Source organism: Desmodus rotundus, chromosome 10 (assembly GCF_022682495.2).
Source record: "Desmodus rotundus isolate HL8 chromosome 10, HLdesRot8A.1, whole genome shotgun sequence".
In the NCBI taxonomy this organism is placed as follows: Eukaryota; Metazoa; Chordata; class Mammalia; order Chiroptera; family Phyllostomidae; genus Desmodus; species Desmodus rotundus.
The window spans coordinates 66,771,126-66,795,689 of NC_071396.1; the positions used below are offsets into that span (position 1 = coordinate 66,771,126).

Genomic DNA, 24,564 nt, shown 5'->3' on the forward strand with positions numbered 1-24,564 from the left:
GACACTATCTACATTGGGGGTTTGATCCCTGGTAGGGGCACGTACAGGAGGCAACCCACCCATGTTATTCTCACATAGATCTCTCTGTCTCTCTCTCTGTCTCTGTCTCTCTCTCTCTCTCTGACTTTCCTTTTCTCTCTCCCTTCCTCTTTTTTCTTAAATACTAAATTACTACTAAGTATTTTTTTAAAAATTTTATTTACTTATTTTTAGAGAATGGAAGGAAGAGAGAAAGAGAGGGAGAGAAACAACAATGTGTAGTTGCTTCTTCTGCACCCCCTGCTGGGGACCTGGCCCATAACCCAGGAATGTGCCCTGACAAGGAATCCAACTGACAACCCTATGGTTCACAGGCTGGCACTCAATCCACTGAGCCACACCTGCCAGGGTCTCTCCCTTTTTCTTTCTCTAAAATCAATATACATACCCTTGGGTGAAATTTTTAAAAATTAAATTCTACTGAAGTATTATAAAATATTTTAACAAGGAGCAATTTAGATGGAAGGAGATTAAGGAAAGCATGCAAGAATTTTCTCGATTCATTTCATAATGATGATTTAAATGCCTCCAGAATAGGATACACTCAGTCATTCCCATTTGCTTTGTTGAATTAATATCAAGGTTCAAGGGGAGTGGAAAAACCTCTATAAAACTTCACCTTAAATTGTCAGCTCTCCTCCTACCATTCAGTTTGCTTCTGGATTCTCACCACTGTTAGCACTCTTGCTAATCCTGCATTTGTTCTTAAAACTGGGGATTCACTTACAATTAAGCACAGAGCTTCCCAATATCAGAGCTTCAGGTGGATAAGAAATTGAACAGAAAGAAACCTCCTGAAGAGTATTTTTGTCCTGCATAAGATTAAGTACAAAAGTGAAACAAATAAATTGGGAATCCTTAAGGAACAATACAGACTGGCATAAATAGGGTGAAGACAGTTCAACCTCGACTGTATGCAGTTGTCTATTGGAAAGCGCAGATGTGCCATTTCATTCCCTCTGCCCCAGCCTGTAGATTCTCCTTACCCTGTCCACACCACCCAAACCGAAAGAATGGCCTCCACTGAACATATATCAACAGAATGGTCTGGGTGGGCTCTTCACACGACTGGAGAACTCGGCTATTCCAGGAAGGTCCTTGCTGACCTTCAGCAAAGAGGCTGTAGGTGATGTCGGATCCCCACACTGAGATTTGGATGACGCAGTGCAGGAGCTGTGCCCCAACCCAGCCCAGGGAGGAGACCAACTGCAGACCGAAAGCTTTAAATGGGCCTTGTGGATGTCTTTCTTTTGTTAAAGAGAGTATCTTCAAAATCAAGGTCAAGTTTCACCCAGGTTCCATCCATGAATATGATGAATTCAACTTTGAAAGAGCCTAATCTTTACCTTTGTGTCTCAGGACAGTTGAAAGGTAATTATGTCATTGGGTAACTAATAAAAATGTTTGATACAAGCAATAATCAATAAATATATGTGTACATACAGATATACAGTGGCTGTGGCCATTCTGCTCATGGAAGGAATTTGTTCGTGATTGCTTTTGCATCTGGAAAGCTTGTCTCTAAAAGGCAAAGTCTTCAATGCCTGTTACTCAAACTAAAGTTTTTTAAATGTGATAGAGCCATAAGAAGATATAAAATACAACTTCCAGGCATAAAAATGTTCTCTAGTTTACAGACTTTATAATAGGGGAGCCCTCGTCGACCCTAATGTTCAATGCTGGATATGTTACACAGATGTGGAAACAAGCACCGCAGGCTCCAACAACTGTTTAGGGGCTAGGTGAATCCACACCTCAAAATCACTGAGTAGGCCAGATGGAAACAGCTAATATTTGTTGGCATAAATAATTACCAACATTAATTGCACTTAGGCAAAACAGGGACCATAATTGGGTGTATTTGAATCACTGCTTTTCTAATTCATGTTTTAACTAATGGGTAGAACAGAAGACATCCTTTATTAAGCACTTTACCTAAGCCTGTAACAACCCTTCCAGAACCATATTACCCCCATTGCATAGGCAAGGAAAACAACCCACACTGGTTAACATGTCCAAAGTCCCAGGTAATAAATGTAAGCTGTACTGCAAATCCAGGCTGTCTGGTTCTAAACACATGATCTTTCCAATCAATACAATATATTATTTGTAACAACCAAGACACATGAAACAATAATGGGCTTTAAGTTGAACTTTTAAAAGCCCACTGGCAGTGTAAAATTACAAAAGCAGGCTAACATTTGGAGCTTGACATTATCAGCGTGCGAGTATACCCATTACCACAATTGGTCCTCGGAAAAACACTGTGGGACTTCCAGTCAAGATGGCGGCGTGGGGAGACACACTTTGCCTCCTCACACAACCACAAGAAGAATCACAACTAACCTCAAAACAAAACCCAGAGCTGCCCAAAATCAAACTATATGGAAGTCCAACAACCAAGGATACAAACAAGCCACATCATCCAAACAGGGAGGAGGGAGTAGAGGGGGAGCCAGAGCAGGGAGTGCCAAATAGGTGGTCCCATATTCACATGTGGTGGATAAAAATCGGGAGGGATACCTTTGAAGGGAGCAATCCCAGCCCCAGGCCAGACTCAGCAGGGTTCTAGTACTGGGAAGATAAAGCTTCACAACTGCTGCCTGTAAAAACTAGTGGGGGCTGGGGCAGCAGAAGGAACTGCCGGTTTCTCAGGAGAATCCATTTAAAAGGCCAGCACAGTTCTAGAATGTGCGCAAACCCACCCACACTGTGAATCATCACCAGGGCGGCAGCTAGAAGGGCGCCATTCACAAACAGGAAGTGGGTGAAGTGACTGGAAATGGGGCAAGTGCTGGCCAAGCCTCCAGAGACCAGGCAGCAGCACTGTCCCCTCTCCAAACCCTCCCCCTGACACAATGCCACAAAGCGGTCAAGGGAGTTGCCCTGCCCTGGCAAGCAGCTAAGGCTCTGCCCCTCACAACTTAACTGGTGCACTAAGGCAGGGAGTCAAAGCAGCTGTACCTAATACAAAGAAACAAACACCGGGAGGCTGCCAAATTGGGGAGACAAAGAAGCATGGCCCAAATGAAAGAACAGAAAGAGAAAAAAAAAACAGAAAAAGAGCGAAACGAAATGGAGATACCACCTTATGAGATGCAGAGTTTAAAACACTAGTGATAAGGATGCTCAGAGGAATCACTGAGTATGGCAAAAATATAAGGAAAGAAATGAAGGCTACACTAAGTGAAATAAAGAAAAATCCACAGGGAACCAACAGTGAAGGGAAGGAAGTCGGGATTCAAATCAATGATTTGGAACATAAGAAAGAAATAAACATTCAACCAGAACAGAATGAAGAAACAAGGACAAAAAAACAAGGACAGAATAAGAAAACTCTGGGACATCTCCAAATGTGTCAACATCTAAATCACAGGGGTGCCAGAAGGAGAAGAGGAAGAACAAGACATTGAAAACTTATTTGAAAAAATAATGGCGAAGGAAATAGATATACAAGTCCAGGAAGCACTGAGAGTCCCAAACAAGTTGGACCCAAAGAGGACCACACGAAGACACATCATAATTGAAATGCCAAAAGTTAAAGATAAAGAGAGAATCTTAAAAGCAGCAGGAGAAAAGCAGAGTGTTAGCTACTAAGGAGTTCCCATAAGACTATCAGCTGATTTCTCAAAAAAAAACCTTGCTGGCAAGAAGTATTCAAAGGGATGAAAAGCAAGGACCTACACCCAAGATGACTCTATCCAGCAAAGCTATCATTTAGAATGGAAGGGCAGATAAAGTGCTTCCCAGACAAGGTAAAGCTAAATGAGTTCATCATTGCCAAGCCATTATTACATGAAATGTTATAGGGACTTATTTAAGAAAAAGAAGATGAAAACTATGAGCAATAAAATGACAACAAAGTCACAGCTATCAACCACTGAATCTAAAAAGCAAAAACAGAAACAAACTAAACAAACAACTAGAACAGGAACAGAATCATAAATATGGGGATCGTTCAAAGGGTTATTAGTAGGGAGAGGGAAGAGGGAGAATGAGGGAAAAGGTATGGGGGTTAAGAAACATAACCGGTAGGTACAAAATAGACAGAGGAGTGTTAAGAATAGTGTAGGAAATGGAGAAGCCAAAGAACTTACATGCATGACCCATGGACATGAACTAAGGTGGGGATTGCTGGAGGTAAAGGGGGTACCAGGTGGAGGGGGATTTATGGGGAAAATTGGGACAACTGTAATTGCATAATCAGTAAAATATACTTAAAAAAGAAAAACATTGCAATGTGCAGCAAAGACATTAATACTCCCCTTTTTAAAATTAGGAAATTGAGACACTAAAAATTTAAGTGGCTTCCCAACACTATAGTCTGTTTCAGAGATGGGATGAAGCCAATGTTTCAACTCTTTTCACAGAACCTTGAAAAAAAGCAATTTTCTGCTTCAGTGAAAAAGAAGTTACAGGAAAAGCAAATCAGAAAACATGTAAGCTGGCAGCAGAGAGTTGGAAAGCATAAACTGTCATTATTCAGATTCGGGTCATGATAGATAGTGATTTTCAAACTAACTATATTAATTTTCTGACAGCATGATCTAATTTGTATTAAGGAATAATATTTCTGGCAGATACAGTTTAGACATAGTAAGTAAAAATGAAAAATTGCTATTGTTGTTTATAAACAGAAATTAATAAGAAAAAAATTGTCCTTAATCAACAGTTTTATATTGACCTAACAGCAGGCCTTGTCAGATTCTTAAAGTGAGAATCATCATCTCATTGAAAACCTCATGTAGTTTTTTAATTAAATATATTTTTCAAATTTTGTATATAAAATGAAATCTTAAAGTAGTATGAATCTCTTAAACTATTCCCCTTTGCCTACAATAACAAATTGAGCCTTATTTCATATATCAAATTAGAAGAATATAAGATAGCATGTGTGCACTAGAGTAAACCAAAATTAAAATGAAATGTTTCAATGAAAACCTCTGTGAGGATAGTTTTAGCCACAAATATAAAATAAAACCAAATCCATGGTTTCTTAGTGTAACTGATGAGAACGCTTTATCATACTGATCATTTTATTCAAGTTGCAATCTCCTTTAAACAACCCGAAATAAATAACTACTTTTAATTTAATAACCCCTCTCTAAAAGACCCAATTTGAACAGTAGGAGGAGTCATCTGGCTACTGTGGCAATAATTCCATCTTCTGGGAGTTGCAGACAGAAAGTATTGTCTGTTGTAATACAAAAATAATCCTCTTCATTTCCCTCTGGACAATGGAAATGTTCTCCACAGAGTCCCAGCTGTAACTAAGAAGGTGCAGGGGCTGCTACCATTGTTTACCAAGTGACAGTTCACGCAGCAGCTGATGGGCTGTTTGCCCTGGTCTACATTATTTTGCCACCCAAGATTATCACAGCAGCTCTTTCACAGATGAAGACTGGATGTGGAAAGTGGAATGTCAGGGAAGAATAGGAATGCTGCCCACTTTAACCCTTCCAAAGGAAAGGCGGGGAGGAACAAGGGCCAGAAGAGGGAAGGAGGAGCTGAAGCACTTCAGAACTGCTTGGCCTTGCTTCATAGTGTCCCTGTCTCAGAGCCACACTCATCGCTTAGAATCCACGCAGCCAAATTTAACAAAACTCTTTCAGAGCTTGAAACACAGGAGACAACCTCGAGTGAGAAGCAGAATGGGTAAAGTTGGATCAGTGCTGATGCACTGCGTCTTCCACAACCCAAAAGACCCTCCTGAAGCACTCCCTGAGGAAATCATTCCTCTCAAAGAAGTCAGTGTATTTGTCCTTGTACCTAGCATTGACTTCCTTTTCTTCAACCAAAAATAATTCTCATGAAATAACTGAGAAAGCAGAGCAAAAATAAGAGCACGGCAATCCTTGCCGATCCTACGGGACATCTGCACTTCGGAGTACACTATTTGGGAGGAAGGGTGGGGTGTTGTGTGTGCATCACCGGTAATTTGAAAAGCATTTTCAAAAGAGACCACTAGACTCAGTGTGATTAAATCCTCCTGCAAAGCCTGTGCAAACAGAGAACATAATTAATGTGTTCACAAGGAGCACTAAGATTGCCTGATTATCTCAGAGTACGAAAGCAAAACACAGTGGTGGCAAGCAGGTGGGCAGGGGGAAGCACACCAGCAACATTTTGTACGAGTCCTCATCATTAAGAAGCACGCGTGGGTTTGGTTTGAGAAGGAAGCAAAGGGCTTTTGGTAACTGAAATGCTCACCTTAATTTCTAAATACTTCCAAATATATTCGCGTTCTCCAGAGGTAAAGGGACAACAAGAGTGCTCTGCCGGCTGTGTTTACAAAAACTGGATTGAGTGATTTTGCATTCTTCATCGAGTCACTTTGGTGTCCTTTGATGAAGGTAGAAAACGTATAGAAAGCAGGGTCAGGGACAGCCCCATATAGCACAACAGGAGGCATGCACTTCTCCATTGACATTTTAGAAAAATACAGCAATCTGGCTAAAAACCAAGAGAATTCCACTTGAAGTCACCAATTAATAGGACATCCTGCTATGGTTTTGCAGGCCTTATTTTTCTGATTTGTTACCCATGTCAATCTAGCTCTGAAAGTGTGGCCGTCTTGTCCAGTGATGATGACAAAACAGACTGGGGAGGGAATGTAATACTTAATGTGGTCACATTCCTCCGGAATATAGTGAAATAAAATTTCTGGGCTAAGTCTCTTCTTGTTAGATAACATTTGAACAGAGAGATGCTCTATCCAATCGACAGAGTTCTGGGCAACAGTCCCTAGGAAAGCAGTAGGTCAAGGATGCACTTTCACCTACCATCTAAAAAAGTACCACGGAGTGACAAAAGCAACAAAAAGAGAAGTCCCAACCTGTAATGTGTGTGTTTTAAACACCACACGCAAAGGGCATGCCTACTGCCTCTACCCCATGAGGTCATGGATGCTCCCTGCCCAACTTTGCTTAAGTGGGCAGGCTCACTGACCTTTGAAAAGTCTGCCAGGACTGCTGTTTCTTTTCCAAATTGAACTACTGTAATTTAAGCTTTGGAATGAGCAAACATGTAAGTCACACATATATTTGTGATCATTCTTACACATATATCTGTGATCGTTGTTTTGGTCTCCTCTCCTCCTTCAGACCTGCTCTAACCACTCTCCCTCCTGCTGTCAGAGAAAGGCTAGGAGATGGACTCAAACACAGTAAACAGTGGCCGTGATATTTGCTCCACAGGAAATGGCAACTGAACATTTCCCACAAATTAAACATTGCCAGTGAGACTTACACGACCATTTGGAGAGATGTTCACTATAACCCTTTCACCTAAAAAGAAAATAGATCCCCTAGGAAAGCTAAACACTGGGAACATTTTGAGCTAATGTAACTCTAAAGCAAGCAGCGTACTCTGAGAAAAGCAACCCTGCTGGAAAGAGAATGCAGACTGGTACAGTAAAAACAGCAAAGACTCTGGAGGCAGGGAAAACAGAAGCTGCACCACTTACCAGATATAACCTTGGGGAAGTAATTTCAATGTTCTGGGTCTCAGCATCCTTGTCTGTGAAATTGGGATTATGATAAATATAACAACAACCATACCCATGTTGCTGTGAAGATTCACTGAAATATCAAATATACCAGACTTCTATTCCATTCACTGAGAAACTAACAATGTAAAGAGATAAACGAAATAACTAGTTACCCAGGAAGGAACACTGAAATAATCCACTGCCTACTGCAAGATCAAAGATGTATCAAGTAACATCTTAAAGCAACTAATTTTTCTTGCTTAGCAGTCATCATTTGCAAAAACATAATTTAATCAGAAACACTGTGAGTCAGGGATTGTGCTAGGAGTTGAGGTTACAAAACTTAACAAGATTATCTTTCTCCACTTTAGGGAATTTGTATTTGTTGAAGACTTACCAAAGTGTTGCTTTCAGATAGAATCAGACAACATAGTTGCCCTTTCTTTTCAACACCTTTGAATTTCGCCCTGTTGTCTATTACATAAGAGTAGGCGAGAAAAGCGAATGCACTGCTTCAAACGTCTCACTCCCAAGTCCCAGGCTGCTATCTCCTCTCAGGTCTCTTCTCAGCCTCACTGTTGCCTCTCTGCGCAAGATAAAATAACTACTGGGCTCAGCTGGTCAGAGCAGCTCCTGACACAACGTTTAGGGTTAGGAACACTCAACAACTAACCGATTCCAGTTTGAACTGCACACTTCACCACCATAAAAGCCCACACCTGTGGTAGCACTACGCAGAAACTGGGCCTCGACCAGGTAGGTTCAGCATTTGCGGGGGAAACGGTGCAAATCATATAACCCACTGATAAAGGTGGGCCACTCCAGTGGTTTGGGAGGATATACCCGTACATTACCATCTTAACAGAAGCATGAATATGTCTGTATCGCCGGAGCTGTTTACTAGCCCTAGGATTACAATAAATGAAAACCACGGCCCTCAAGTGTCCCCCTTATTTTCTCCCAAATCACCTCCCACCTCTATTTGCTGAACTCCACCCCTCCCCCAACATTGTCTAAGTGCTCTGCTCTGCGGCCAGACCTTGTCCTCCGAGAAAACAAGGTCCCAGATTCAGTGCCCTAAAGCTAATTAGACCAAGAGACCACTGCTCACAGGCCCTGCTGGAAAACACCCAGAACAGGGCGGCAGAGGTTGCGATTCCCTCGAAAGTGCTGGCGTGTGGAGAGAATCAAGTGGCCTCTCCTGAAACGGGAAAACTGGTTCGTGGACGCTCACAGGGCCCTGAGAAGCAAAACACTGTTGTCCCTCAGCCCAGGCCCTGTGAAGGGACCCCTGAACTTAATTAAGGTTTATCGCTGAAACGGTGGCCACTCTACCTGCGCTGCCCGCACCCGCGAGGGTGACACACAGGGCGCCCGATTTCCTGTAATCGCGGAGGAGCAGCAGGCGCGTCGGCAGCCTGGCCCCCGCCCCTCCGGGGCCCACAGGCGCGCGGGTGGCTGGGCCCACAGCTCCCCGACCAGGGGTAACGGGCGCCCACAGGTGACGGTGGGCGCCTATCTCGGCGGGAGTCGGTGTGTATCCAAAATGTGACTACAACCACCTCTCCCCCTGCACAGCGACAGGGAAAAGGCATCAGGAGGGAGGAGCAAGACTTCCAGAAACAAGAAAAGCTAAGTGGGTTGAGAAGCTGCCCGGACCCACACGTCTTGTTCTTGCTTCCGGAAGTTTTGGCAGAAGATGCCCCAGCGGAGCGTGTTGCGGGCAGGAAAGTTAAAGTAGGAGAAAAGCGCTCGTCCGCGCCGGGAAGGCTGAGCTCGCGGGTCCTCGCCCGTAACCAGGCCCCCAGGGTCGCCTCTGGACCCCTGCGGCAGAGCCGGCTGCTCACCTTGAGATAGTCATTCTCCGAGCGCAGCTCCTCGATCTCCCGCAGCAGCTCCTCCTCCTCCGCCGCCGGCGCCAGCGGGGGCTGCCCGCCCAGGCCCGGCTCCCTGGGGGTCCCGGAGACCGCTCTCTCTGGCAGCGCGCGCCCCCCGGCATCCTCCGCCCCGTAGGACCCCGCGGGGCCCCCGCCCGGACTGCTCCGACCCCCGAGGAAAGCGCCGGCGGCGGGGGGCGCGGCGAGGAGCGCCGGGGGCTCGGGGCTGACCCGGGGCGCTCCCCGAGCCGCGGGACTCGCCACGAGGGCTCCTCGCAAGGGTTCCCGGTCGCTCGATCCCGTGCCGGACTCGGCGTCGCTGCTGGCGGCGGGAAGCAGGCGCTGCTCGTCCGACAGGGGTTCGGAGGGGCAGTCCGAGAGGTCCGAGCTGCTGTCCGTGTGGCTGATGCGGGAGCCAGGGGCCGGGGTGCCGGTCGCAGAGGTCACAGCGAGGACCAGCGCGGGGACGGGGGCGGCAGGGATCGGGGGCGCGGCGGCGCGGGCTGGGGGGGCCGCGGAGCAGCGTTTGGTTTTGCGGCCCTTCGCAGCAGCGTGCAGCGGCTCGGAGGGCCCAGGCGACGGCGGCAGTTTTCCAGCCCGGGGCAGCGGCTCGGCGGGTGCAGCGCGAGACACTCTTCTGGGGCCCGGAGCGGCCTTGACACCGCCCGCTGACCTGGCCCCGGCGCCGGGCGGCGGCTTGTCCTTCGCGCCGAGTGCGCCGCCGCTGCGCCGGGAGAGGCGGCCGGGCGCGGCCAGGGTCCCAGGCGAGGGCGTTGCCTTGCCTGCGAGGCTGGGCGAGCGCACGGCGGCGGGCGCCGGGGATCGGCCAGCAGAGGGGACCGCCGGAGCCGGGCCAGGCGTCGCGGGCCGGCCTTGCAGGTCCTTGAGGAACGGTCTGGCGGGCGAGGGTGCGCGGTGCAGCCGCCTCCGCTCAGCCAGCGGGTGGAGGTGGTGGTGGCGGTGGTGCTGGCCGGGCGGCTGCGGCTTAGCGTCCGGAGCGCCGCCCGCGGGGCCATTCAGCGTCTCCATGGCCAGGGCCCGGACCGCGGGCAGCAGCTCGGGAGGCAGATGCTCCGGGTGGCGGCGGCAGCGTTCAGCCTCCCTGCGCGCTGGCTCATCACTGTCCCCCAACCCCGCCCGGTCTGCACTCCGCGCTCCCGCGCCGCCGCCCCCCCACCCCGCACCCTTAGCCGGAGGATCCCGGGGAGTTCGCCGCCGCCTCGCTCTCCTCTTGCTGAGGTCACTGCCGCTGGAGTTCTCTGGACACCACAGCGCGGCGGCTCCCTGCTGCTGGCATCTACTGGACGCTGCGCTCCGGGTCGCGGGAGAGCTGCTGCAGCCTCGCACACTGCACTGGTCAGGCTGCACTTAGAGGCGCTCTTCCCGCTCGGCGTCCTGCTCCCGGCCAACGGCTTGCGGCTCCTAGAAGCGCCTGTCCGCTCCTGCCCGCGCCGGCTCCCGGCAGAGAGAAACTGCACGCGCGCTTCCCGGCCTCCCGGCGCCCTGCGCCCTGCGCCCTGCCGCCGGGTGCGCATGTCCCGCCAGCCGCCAGCCGGCGCCCCGGGTGGGGGCAGGAGGGCGGGGCTTCACTCGCTGCGGCTCTCACTCAAGCTGCTTACCCCATCCCTCCTAGGAGTCCTTGGGACCCTACTTGCTTTTTAAGTCCCCGGGACCCTACTTGCTTTTTGAGTCCCCAGAGTCAGTGCCCGGTACTGGGAAGGGAGGGCAGTAGGAGAGGTGAATGGGGGGTGGGGTGCGGGCACTGGCAAGTCTGGACGCGTGGGTGGGCCCCTCTGTGGACTGTGCCTTCTGGCGCCTCTTTCCCTCGGTTGACCGACGTTTCCCAGAGGCCTCTCCACCCAACACCTGCCTCCCAGGGCCGCTTAGCTCCCTGCCCCAGTGTCCTCTCAATGTTGTGCCTGTAGCCTGCACACTCCATTAAGGATTGCTGGTCCCCGAGGCAAGGTATCACGTCAAAACAGGCCCAGTGCTCCACAGTTGGCACCCTCCCTCCGTGTCCTCCGGAGCTCAGAGAAGGAGGAGCTGCCGTAGAAATAGGAGACCAAGCTCGCCAAGCTTGGGGTCAGAAAGGGGACTCAAATTTATAGTTGCGGCTGCTAGCCAGACACTTCATAGGCATTGTTTTATTTCATCCTCATAACAAGCCCGAATTGGAATTACTATCCTTCAGGCTGAGGACACAGGCGCAAGGAAGTGCAGTTGGTGCCTTAGCCAGTCCTTGGCTGCGTCGGGATTTACACCCAAGTCCATGGAATTCTCAGACCTACATGCCATCCCCTCAGAGAACCAGAAGCTTGAGTATCCAGTCTGCCACTTGAGGGTCTAGCGTGAGCCGATGACCTCTTTGGGCCTCAGTTCCCTTGCCTGGATGGTTGGGAAACACTGCTACCTGAGTGTAGGATTAAATGAGCAAGTATGAGATAACACTGTGTAAACTATAAAGTGCTTTTCAAATACCATCGAGCTCAGTTTTAGTCCAAGGTGCCGGATGTTGGGTAAAACTCAAATGAATAAGGCCCAGCCTGTGGTCTAGACTCGACTTTGCTGGGAGGCAAAGGGGCAGGCAATAATGACCAGTCTCCAGGGTGACCTGGGGAGGTTGGGTCTTTCCTGGAAGAATGGGTTTGCCTTGTGGGGAGTGCCTAGGACTTGCTAGAGTGGGGCCTGTAGGTGAGATGACGTGGAGGATGGGTGGGGCCACATTTTTTGCTGCAGAGTTTGGACATTATCCCAGAGGCTGGAGGAGCCCTTGGAAGATCCAGAGCATGACTGACCTTATTTGCTTAGAAATATCCCACTGAGGAGGGGGAGGCTGGGCAGGAAGCAACTGGTGGCTATAGCAATAAGCACAGATGAGGAGCAGTGGTAATAAGAATAGAAGAAAAGGGACAGATTTGTGAAAATAAAATGAAAAAACACTTCAAAGTCTGTAATCTTAACCACAAAGTACCCTATCTAGCCACCTCCTTCAAAAAATGCAGGATAAAGTGATTTTTTAAAAATCCTGTAAGTCAAGAGAACCATCCTCCTCAGATGCCCGCCGCCTCCTGGACTGAGCTCTGAGCACCCTGGGACTTCGTGGCTCAGCTGCTGTCTCCTCCGTTTTTTGTGCGTTCTTAATCTGACAATTCCTGACAGCACACACAAATATAATGTGCACTGAATCTCCTTTGGTGCAGTATTTAACAGGACCACTGCCAGATTTCAGGGAGTGTTGGGGGTGGGGGAAGTGCCCTGGTGGTGACAACACTGCAGAAAGGCTTGAAAAGTGCCCAGCCACCACGCCAGGGACCAGCTCTCCTCTAGGGGACACTAACTCCTCGTCCCGGAGACTGCCAGTTATCAGAAAGTGGCAGCTGTCAATACCCAGAACACAACTCACTGGAACTTGAGATCCAGGACCTTCACCTAGAACTTTCTCTAGAGACCCAGAAGTGTCCAACACCCTCACTTTTCTGAGGAATTATGTCCAGGACTCTTAGCACAAACTTGCTAGCTCCTTAGACCATATGTAACCATGAAAGTCACCTTAAAAATGTTTCAGTCAGTTTTCTGAAAATATGAGCCCAGTGACCATACAATTTGTAACCAGCTTTTCCTTATTTTTTCAATGTTTGGGGAGTTACAAGTAGTATAAAGAGATATATGCTTGCATAATAGATGTTTTTCAAATCCCATATGACAAAAAAAAATTTGTGTTGTTCAATCAAGTCAGCCTAAAGGTATTAGGGAGTACACCAATTAAATGAGCCTTGCCCTGCCCAGTGTGGCCCAGCTGGTTGGAGTGTTGTCCCTTAAACTTAAGTCTCAGGTTCGATTCCAGTCAGGGCCTGTGCCTAGGTTGCAGATTCAGTCCCAGGCCGGGGTGTGTACAAGAGGCAACCAATCAATGTTTCGCTCTCACATCAGTGATTCTCTCTCTCCCTTACCCTCTCTCTAAAATCAATGGACATGTCTCTTGGGAGTGGATGAGAAAAAAAATTAAAATAAAATAGGCTTGAAGTGCATTATTCTGGAAACAGCAACAAAATCAGTGTGGGTGTGCTTGTTTAGGTCTGTCTGCCCTCAGGCCCAGTCCTCACCCTTTTTTCACTCAGTTCTGAGTGGAGAACACCCATAAAGTTTGGTTTTCCAGGTTTCCGGGTTTAGCCAGTAGGAAGATATTGGGGTGTCAGGAGATAAAAGTAACAGCGAAGGAAAAACCAGGGTATTTCTTACCTTATTTCTCTGCCCAAAGTGGCTACGTCAGTGGCTGGATCTCCTTTATGGACTGGCGTGTTGGGGTTCCCTCTGGTAACTTCGCCGCCTCCTGTCGTCTCTCAGTCCAGGCTGAGAGTGGCTTCCTATTGCACATCTCTGTGTTACTTTACCATCCCCAGTTTGGCTCTTGATTCCTCCCCGACCTCTGTGACCGATTCTCTGAATTATAAGCCCTGAGTTGTAAATACTTGCACTATACGAGTTTCCAATTTTCTCATTCTTTTTCAGAGACCTAACTGTAGGCCCAAGAAACTACATGCAGCAGCATTGGTGTGAGAAGTAATTTACTATGCTTGTATCGGTAAGTTCCTTGTCAAAGAGCACTGTAGTATGGTGACAAGAGCTGAGGCTTTGATACTAGGTAAATACAGGTTCAAATCCTGCCTGTGTCACTTGTACTCGGTGTGCCCTGGGGTAAGATATTATTATCAACATCATCGTGTGATTCAATACCAGTGGAATAATCTTCAGTACTCTTTAAATGTGAACAAACCAATTTTGGAGAGTTAGAAATCTAGTCTGTGTCTATACAGTGACTTTTTTAAAAGAATTTTTTAAAGTATATTTTATTGATTATGCTATCACAGTTGTCCCAATATTTCCCCCTTTAGCCTCCCTCCACCTGGTACCCCCCCTTCCCTCCAGCAATACCCCCTTAGTTCACATCCATTGGTCGTGTATGTAAGTTCTTTGGCTTCCCCATTTCCTATACTGTTGTTAACACCCCCCTGTCTTATTTTGTACCTACCAATTATGCTTCTTAATCCCCGTACCTTTTCCCCCATTCTCCTCCTTCCTCCTCCCTACTAACAACCCTCCAAATGATCCCCATATATATGATTTTGTTCCTGTTCTAGTTGTTTGCTTAGTTTGTTTTTGTTTTTTAGATTCAGTTGTTGATAGTTGTAAGTTTGTTGTCATTTTACTGTTCATAGTTTTGATCTTCCTTTCCTTAAATAAGTCCCTTTAATATTTTGTATAATAACGGCTTGGTGATGATGAACTCCTTTAGCTTTACCTTGTCTGGGAAGCACTTTATCTGCCCTTCCATTCTAAATAATAGCTTTGCTGGATACAGTAATCTCGGTTGAAGGTCCTTGCTTTTCATCCGTTTGAATGCTTCTTGCCAGCAAGGTTTCTTTTCAGAAATCAGATGATAGTCTTATGGGAACTCCTTAGTAGCTAACACTCTGCTTTTCTTCTGCTGCTTTTAAGATTCTCTCTTTATCTTTAACCTTTGGCATTTCAATTATGATGTGTCTTGGTGTGGTCCTCTTTGGGTCCAACTTGTTTGGGACTCTCTGTGTTTCCTGGACTTGTATATCTATTTCCTTCACCAAATTAGGGAAGTTTTCTTTCATTATTTTTTCAAATAAGTTTCAATGTCTTTCTCTTCCTCTTCTTCTTCTGGCACCCCTGTCATCCAGATGGTGGCACTTTTGGAGATGTCCCAGAGTCTTCTTATTCTGTCCTCGTTTTGTTTTGTTTTTTTTTGAATTCTTGGTTTTTCATTCTGTTCCGGTTAACTAGGAATTTTTTTTTTTTTACTTTGACTTATAGAGGAAAAAATATGACTTAGGACTATACTTTCTTTACCTCTCTATACTCAGACATAATTATATGCAGAATCTCTGCACTTTCAAAACTTTGTCCAAACCTAAGCACATGACTATTTTCCAGTTTTTTCTCCCTTATTTTAATTCAAAAGCACATTTAGAATATAAAGTCATTATTGTTTTAAATCAAAGAAATTATCCTCTTTGAAAAGAATGTGAAGAAGAGATTTTTAACAGAGTGGGCAATTTTTTTGGTGCTTAAGCAAGGTCCTGGTTTAAAAGGGACAATGAAGTCAGGTGGCCTTCCTGAGGCTGAAGTTGATGCATCCAACCCTGGTGGGTGGTGGATGGCTCCCAGGATCTCTTGCAGGGTTATTGCCAAAATGCCAATGGAACTTAAATCAGGCCAGTCCTACAAGGACCCACTGACTTCTCCTCATGGCCAGATGGACAGCTGTATGTGGTGGTGGAGGTGGTTGTGCTAATGATAAGGACTACAGAGGCTCTTAAACCTTGAATACATTAAAATTACCTAGTGAGTCCTGGCTGGATGGCTCAGTTGGTTGGAGCATCATCCCCTACATACACCAAAAGGTTGTGGGTTTGATTCCCAGTCAGGGCACACACCTAGGTTGCAGGTTCAATCCCCAGTCAGGGTGTGTATAAGAGCAACTGATCGATGTTTCCTTTTCACATCTCTCTCTCTCATGCTCTGTGTGTGTGTGTGTGTGTATGTGTCTCTCTCTTTTCCCCTCTCCTTCTCTCTCTAAAATCAATAAACATATCTTTGGGTGAGGATTAAAAAAGTAATAAAATAAAATCACCTGGTGGGCCTGTTAAAAATGCAGATTCTATGACCACAACTTTACATAAAAAATAAGAGTAGATTTACATGGAAAGCAAAAATAGAACAATGAATTTATAGAAGGTTCCATAGCAGATAGCACTTATGAAATAAATTTCCTGATTAATTCAAGAGATAGAGCACTGCATAAAATCACACATAAAAATATTTTAATTATTATTTCTATGTAAAATTACTGTCAAATGAATTTCACCACTGAGGACATAGAACAATCTTGGTTCCATGCCTGGTCACAGTGGTGGTTCAGCTGCCTTGGACGAAATAGTTCCGTCCTCCTGGGAGTAGCTCAGTCCTCTGTTCATTCTCTAACAAAATGTACTCAGAGACTGTAAGTGAATTTAAATAGAAGAATTACTGTAATACAACAAATCTGACAAATGTTAATTACACACGTTTCTGATTATCCTATTGGGACAGACGTTTCTGATTATCATGTTTTTAAGTGACCCTCAGTATTATTGCTTAGAATAAATCCTTTTCATATTTACCCCTTTAAATATTGCCCACAAGGTCTAAGAATTGAGAGCAGAAAGAGGAATTAGAAAGCATTTGCAGTCCTCTCTTTTGCCACCCCCTATTTAGGGACCCCCGTGACTAGTACCTATAGGCTGTTATTTTGAAGCAGTCTTCCCTTCTACGATTAGGGTGATTCCATGTTGTATCATCCAAACCACAGAATATTTGAGAATGAAAGAGTGCTATTAATGCTTACATGAGACAACAGGCATGAACTGAACCTGGGTGGGCAGATTAATGTACTTTCTTCAAGGTAAGACTGTCCCCAAATTGGATCCGATAGAGTCGTCCTTATATCCACCTACACTGAGACATGCACTCTTTTCATTTTGTTTAACTCTTTTACATGTACTTGAAGTAGAAGACTGTTAAAGACTATCCACAGCCCATTCATCCACTCGTTAATTTATATACTCACTCATTTAAAGATTAGTTATTGAACACCTTCTGAATTACTAAGCTATATATAAATATTGGGTATAGCAGGGATGAAAAAACATGGCATCTGATTTTATGAGACTTATAATCTCATATAAAAATATTATTAGAAGGAAAAAAAGCTGTCCCTGATACCTGGAACTGGCCTCCACTATCACCTAGGCCTCCTTGTTTCTAGGATCGGGCCTGGCTCTGAAGCTGGGCCCTGGCGTCCTCCTCTTAAATATAAACAATGCCACAGGACCTCAGCATCAGACGAGGCCAGGCTAGGAGGGGGATGGATCAAGACAAAAATGAGACCACTCCATAGTCATGTCTGAACACAGATAAAACACGAACATTTTCTAAACTACAGAAATGACCAAACCCCTCTCTCCCTGCTACTTTGAGTGACTGCCGCTTCTTATCAACTAGAGCTTTAGCTTTGTTCCAGTTGTTCCTCTTTTTAGATATGATTTATAAAGATAACCAGTCATAGAATTCTCCCACTTCCTGACAACAACTGATCCACAGTAAAGCCACACTCCATTGAACGCTCCCCAAAATCATCCAACACAAGTCCAAATCCATGTCCGTTCTAACACCCTCACTGAGGGCTCCCAGGGTGTTATCCTCCTCACTGCCATGAGCAATAAATCAGCCAACTCTTCCCAGACGTGTGGGCTTCTGGTGAATCGATCATTATGGCTGTCAGCATAAGGCAAGATGAAACTGGACATAGCATTAGTTCTGTTTTACAAATATATGAATATGTGAAACATAGTTTTTGTGCTTTAATGGGTCTTTTTTCTCCTTGAAAAAGGCTGCATAAATATTGAAAAAGCATTATTGACATGTTTAAAGGCTGTAAGTCTGTGAGCAGCTAAACCACCTTGATAGTTGCCCAGATCAAAGCCTACTTTGGAGATGATGCTGAAGAGAAAGTCTTTAGCTCCATGAATTGATTTTATTCTGCAGTGAAGCAAGGACCTTATCTTTTGTGCCAACATAATGTCATTTTATAATCTAGGCTACAGCATCCAGCTATCTCATGCATTCCCAAGTCCTCTCTGCCAAACAACTGAATTTGTGTTTATTTCTATTTTCTCTGTAGGATGCTTCTCAAATATAATCAGGGAACTACTAATGTAAATTTGGAAATGAATCAAGTAATGAAAAATGAAATAACCATAGAAACATAGAAAGAGGAGATTGAATAAAAAGTAACTGCTTATTCAACATTCCACACATTCTGTGCTTCATTAATACAGTATTTGAAGGACATAATTGTTTTCATCCCTGAAAAGATAAGCGAAATAGAATGGACTAGCTGTCTCCAAAAGTACAGATGCAAGTACTCTGGAGGAGAGATGCCTAGGCAGGTGGCCATTTTTCAAGGATGCTATAGAGAAGATTCTTATTGGACAAGGGGTTCTCTCTCAACTCTATAGTTATATCCTTGCTCTCTTCTGTAGCATATAATCTTCTCTAGTACAGAGCCACAAGGCAGTACAGAAATCTGCACAGTAGCTAGTTAGTGTATCTTTACCTGATATGTAACTAATCTAACTCTCCAGTGGAGCAAGTAGTTGTCAAGGGGGAAGACAGCTAGGAATTTACAGAGTTGGAGAGCTGCAAAAGCTGCCATTGTTACTGTGGTTTTCCTCCTTGGTTTTATTCTTAAAGATGACAAGAGTATTATCTTTGTCCTTGTCTGGCACCTTAAATGTTCTACACACATTTAACAGTCTTAAAAGTTGTCTTTCTTTTTCTTTTCTTGCTCCTACTCTTAAAAGTTTTTACAAATGTATCATCAAATTTAAGGGAGTTACTATTTAGAACTTAGAATGTCTTCTGCTTAAATCCCTTCTTTGGGATGATGCCCTTCCATTTGTTCATTCTGCAGGATTCTAGAATCTTAGACATTTTATCAAGTAGAACATTCCGGATTTCATTTTTGCTTTATTCACTGAAAATTATGGAGACCAAGGCTTTCCTTTATATTACTTCCACATATACACCCAGCCAGAGAAGTGGAACAAAATGTATGTTATCTTAGAGCTTTCTCAAATTAAAACTCATTTTAATCTAAAATAATGAAGTGTAGAAAAAGCACAATCAAAAGCATCAGCAGTTAATATTTTCTAGATGCCTGTAGCTTTTCAAAGTAAACTTCAAAGCAAATTCATATCCTTTTAAGAATTTGTAAATTCAGGAACTGATGAGAGTAGGCAAGAGCTCCTGCCCATTTTGAGGGGTATTAAAAACATAAAGAATCACAGTGTGTAATTTTTATATGAATTTTGTGTCTTATTCCTCCTGGAATGAACGTAAAGTGGGTTGAAAAATGCAATTGAGAGACAACTTTCTTAACTAAACCAAAGTTGCTATTTCCACTACCTTTTGGCCCTTAGTGTGAAACTTTTAAGAATTCCAGAGGACTTGTATTTCAACTGAGAATCCACCAATCCCAGTTTTCCTCTTGGGCCAAAAGAAAAGAAAAGAAAAGAAAAGAAAAGAAAAGAAAAAACCTCAGCCAAATTAAACCATTTGAAATTGACAAAAGCTCACTGAAGTGGAAAATACAAATACTAAACAAATCGCCCTGGTGTATGAATGTAACTAATTCTCAGTCATGGAGTACTAAGACTCACCGATTGATTTTTGACTTTGTGACCTGCTCTCTGAGGACTGCTGATTGGAAAAATAACTAAGAAGTGCTCTGTAACTCATTCTTTAAATATTTGTTACTCCTCAACCCTCTGTGTAAGAGCAATGCCACTTTTAAATGCAACAACATGAGGCTGGGTAGCTCAGTTGGTTATAGCATCGTCCTGATAGGCCAACGTTGCAGGTTCATCTGTCAGGTCACATACAAGAGTCAACCAATGAATGCATAAGGAAGTGGAACAGCCCTGGCTGGGTGGCTCAGTGGATTGAGCGCCGGCCTGCAAACCAGAACAGTGGAAATGCTGCCCAAAACTAACTCTGTTTTTACTTTACCCCTTGATGTTTGCACATTACCCTTTACTAGTAGAGATGAATGTATGAGACAATGTATTATTCCTTTGTAATGCCAACATCTCTGAGTCTATGCCCACCAACTGACTTTCTGACAGTAGTTTAGCTTCCTATATAAATCTGCTTATGGGCAAAAAATGTGCTTGACAGTTCATTTCTCACTGGAAAACAATAAACAGATATTCTGTTTTGCAAATTAAAAAAGAACATAGAGGGAAATAATTAGATCTGGCAATGCTTTATAGTGGAGGCAGCAAATGAGCCTTATCAAATGGAATAACGAGTCTTATGTAATATCGTTCTCTCGGTTTTACAGGTGAAGAAACCAAGGCACAAGATAAAGAGGTAATTCACCAACCACACTGCTGGGAAGTGGCAGGGCCAGCCTTTGCACTCAAGTGGTGGGGTGTGCTACGTCAGTGCACACCCCACCACCATACTCTGAACCACCTCCCAGCACATGCTGTTGCGCTCTCCGCCTTGGGTGTCAGGCACCCATCAGTGTTGCAGTGAACCTTTCCTAGGGGTGAAACGGAGCACCCTTTTCGAGACACGCAGGACAACTGCTAGAGAGGCAGCTGGAATGGAGGAACTGGTCATCAGGCAGATGTCTTTCTTCTTCACAGGAAATTTAATTCTAGATAGCTGCTCTCTGGGTTCAAAAAGCCAGGAGCATTTTTAGAATTTCCATTCATAAGTGAGTTGATGGCAGAAGGGAGGTTTTATATTGAACAGAAATTGGAGGCTTTGGGAGTACATGGAGTCACTGTAGGAAGGATGAGTTCTGCTCAAACTAATTCTATATAAGTTAACACTTGAAAAGGTGGAGAAACAGTTTTTTATTTTTATTTTTTAAATATTTTATTTATTAATTTTTAGAGAGAGAGGAAGGGAGGAAGAAAGAGAGGGAGAGAAACATCAATGTGTGGTTGCCTCTGACATGCCCCCCCAACTGGGGACCTGGCCCGCAACCTAGGCATGTGCCCTGACTGGGAATCAAACTGGTGACCCTTTGGATCACAGGCCAGTACTGAATCCACTGAGCCACATCAGCCAGGGCAGAAGCAGTTTTTTAATTAAAAAATTCATTAAGGCCATTGAGTGTGGAGCAGTGCAAACCGATGTGGCGATCCAAGGAAAAGCTGGCCTTAAGCTCCTGAAATAACCGATTATGTTCAGATTCCTTTGGAAGTTTAAATGTTCTGGGAGAATGTTATTTGAGAGGATCAAAGAAGGGAGCAATTAGATGTGGGAAAGCAGAGCCTACTTATGAATTTCCAGTGTTGGTTCATTGACACTAGAGTGTTTGGACCAGTTTCCTTTTGTGCTACACAATGACAAGTGGACAAGGGCGAGCCTGCCGAAAATGCCCTTGGGCTGCGTCTATGTGCTATAGGGTAAGTAAGAAGCACACCGTTGATCCATGCTTTCAAAAACTGTAAGTATCTCAGTCTCAGACATTCACTGAGTACAGAGACAGGTGATGGGATCAGATGCCGATTTAACAAGATGTTTTAGGAAAGGCCTTGACATGGTAATAATAATATCATCTTGAATGCAAAATATCATCTTATCAAGGTACGTTAGGTTATTGATGCCTTTGTATGTATGTGTATAACTGGTGTGGCTTCTTAGGTCACATATTTAGACATCTTCAGCTCCTCACCTTCCATGGCAGTTTTCCCATAATAATGATTAGGGAGAGAATTGCCACCATCCCATTCTTCCTGTTTGTCTGTTTGGAGGACATTGAGCTTTACCAGAGTTGTGCCTGTCCACAGGTTGACCTAAGGAGGGAGGAAAAGGACGGCCAGGACTAGGCAACAGAAACTCTAATAGGAAGGCACTTTTGGAGGACACAGGAGCAGGCAAGTGCTCAGAAGAGAAGGATCCAGAAGGATCAACTTTCTCCTCTTTCTTCTTCCTCAAAGACTTCTAAGCCATCCATTCAGATAGTACTTTGTTTGCTGAGCATCTACTATATGCCAGGCATAGCCATCACCCATCTCCTTCACAACCCCCCTACCTCAGCCCCTCGGTACACTATGCAAGTGCTGTTAAGGCCTCTGGGTCATGACTGACTCCAAATTCCCCATCAGCGCATGCTTGGCCAGCTCCAGGGCAAAGCACGGGGAGAATGCCTACACTGGGCTTGTGGCATATAAATCACAGCACTTCCTTTTTTATCCTGCATGAACAACCAGGACAAGAATATGTAAAAATTTCGGGATAAGTCTGAGAGAGGCCCTGCTAGCTGCTGAGAAATTTCTTGAATAAAGGAGAAATCAATCAATCTATCTATCTATTTTGCTGTTGAAAGGTATAAATACACCTCTCCAAATATAAAAACCTGAATGCTTACTTTTTAATTTTTTTTTAATTAAGAACAGAGAATATACCCATCTATCACTGCTAGATACATTCAAATGAGGGGGAAAATGGAAAAAACAGACTTGTACATTTTTTTTGCTCCTGATTCACAATGTTAATTAAATCTTTATTTCAATTTAGACAGCCTTTGAATGGAATGAGACACAAATATTTTGTTAATTGTAAGTTTGGTCAGGAACAAACTAGAAGGTTAACTTAAATTTATAGAAAATTATAGGGTTTTTTTTTATATAAAGTACCAGCCTTTTATGTAATAATGGGAACTAGGCAACATATGTTCTTTGCTGGTTTAAGAACTGGGACACCCTGCCCTGGCTCAGTGGTTTGAATGCTGGCCTGCGGACCAAAGGGTCACCGGTTTGATTCTCAGTCAGGGCACAAGCCTGTGTTGCTGGTCTGGTACCCAGATGGAGGTATGTGAGAGGCAACCATGCGTTGATGTTTCTTTCCCTTTTTCACCCTTCCCTTCTTTCTCAAAATAAATAAATAACATCTTAAAAAAGAAAAAAAAGACTAGAGAACAGACTGATTTCAGCTGAAACCTCAGCAAACCTCAGTGGATCTCTCACCACTAGCAGAGAGGATCTGGGCATATTGAGGCTTAACTTTTCTCTATGTGGTTTCCCTTCTTCACCAACAGCAGATAGTAGTAATAAAATACCCAAGAGTCGTTGAGAGAATTAAATGAAAGATTGTATGTAAGACCTTTCGCACATTCCCCAAACACAGAAATTTCTAATTAATCAGCCGTGTGACCTTTGAGCAAGTCACTTAACCTCACAGGGTTTCAGTTCTCTCCAATTCTAAATTTCTTTCCAAACAGCCTCCATAGGTTATGGAGTATTGTGATTAGCATATCAGACACCAGCCTAAAGCACACCAGCTCCTGCCATCACTGCAATTACACTGTTTGTATGTAAATGACACTCAAAGTCCCCGAACAGTCACTCAACTAAGAAAACAGTGTCTCATCTTACTGATACTCCCCCTTTCCTCAGCAAACTCTTGTTCACTGGAACACAGAGGTGCACTTCTGACAAGTCCCTAAGGAACTGACAAGGTTGACGAAGGGCAATTTGAAATATCAAGATAGTTTTGTAGTTCTGTGATGGGAATAGAAATGACCCGGCACACGAGTAGTGCCTCCCTTTAAGAAAAGTGTGTTGTCTGGAATTAAGGCAGTGGAAGCAAATTCTATTTAGACGAACTATTACAATTAGCTATGACAGCCATTTAAAGCTTTTTTTAACTGAAAAGTTATTTTAAGTGACCGGAAATTGTTACCAGAAAGGGGACCTGGCCCTGAGTAAGTCTGCCTAGGGCTGGCCAGTAATATGTGGGTTCTTGACTTCATGCAGGAGAGATTTCACAACACAAGTCCAGATGACTTTTTTAAGCACGTTTATTAAAGATGGGGACAGTGAAACAAGGCATAGGATAGAAGAAGCAAAAGAAGAGAGACTAGCTGGGGGGATGAGCCTAGGCTGGGTTGCTTTGGCTCACTAAAAAGTTACAGAAAGGGTAGCCTTGGGGACAGCATCCAGGGGTGAGACTGGGACAAGCTGCTGCTGCCCATAGCTCCCGGGTTGCAAATCTCATAAGGTCCCTTAGTTTAGGAGACGCACGCCTGTGGGAGATGAAGCGGGGAAGAGAAAAGGTGCAGGCATGCTTCCTGGAGGGCGAGCAAGGAGTGACCTTCATTTTTGAAGGGTTTTAAAGGCTGGGAGTTTAGGGGAGGCCTTAGGGGGGCTCTCAATAGAATATTCATCAATTTTTGCTGATGTGCCAAATAAGATTTATTCCCTTAACTAGGTCTCTCCTTGGGTGTGGTTGGCTAATAGCACTAATTGGATTTCTGCTATCTCCTAGTAGGGTGATTTAAGCTACTTACCCTCTGGTTGGGGAGAAGTGTATATCATTTACACTTTTTTTTTCCAAACCATTTAGTTTTTTTTAATATTCTTTTTATTTATTTTTAAAGAAAGGGGAAAGGAGGGAGAAAGAGTGGGAGAGAAACAGCAATGGTTGCCTCTCACACGCCCCCAACTGGGGCCCTGACTGGGAATCACACCTGCAATCTTTCAATCCACAGGCGGGCACTCAATCCCCTGA

At 44.6% G+C, this 24,564-nt stretch overlaps 1 protein-coding gene across 8 annotated transcripts in view; it reads right to left on the minus strand.

Moving 5' to 3' along the window:
* The window catches only part of MTCL1 (microtubule crosslinking factor 1), a 146,461-nt gene extending 135,535 nt beyond the window's left edge, over positions 1-10,926 (minus strand). For all 8 annotated transcript variants that reach the window (XM_053913131.2, XM_053913129.2, XM_045187892.3 and 5 more), the window contains exon 1: positions 9,376-10,926. In XM_053913131.2, the coding sequence (XP_053769106.1) occupies positions 9,376-10,434 (1,059 nt within the window). In that variant the 5' untranslated portion in view covers positions 10,435-10,926. The remainder of the gene's footprint in view (positions 1-9,375) is intronic.
* Between the last annotated feature and the right edge of the window lie 13,638 nt (positions 10,927-24,564).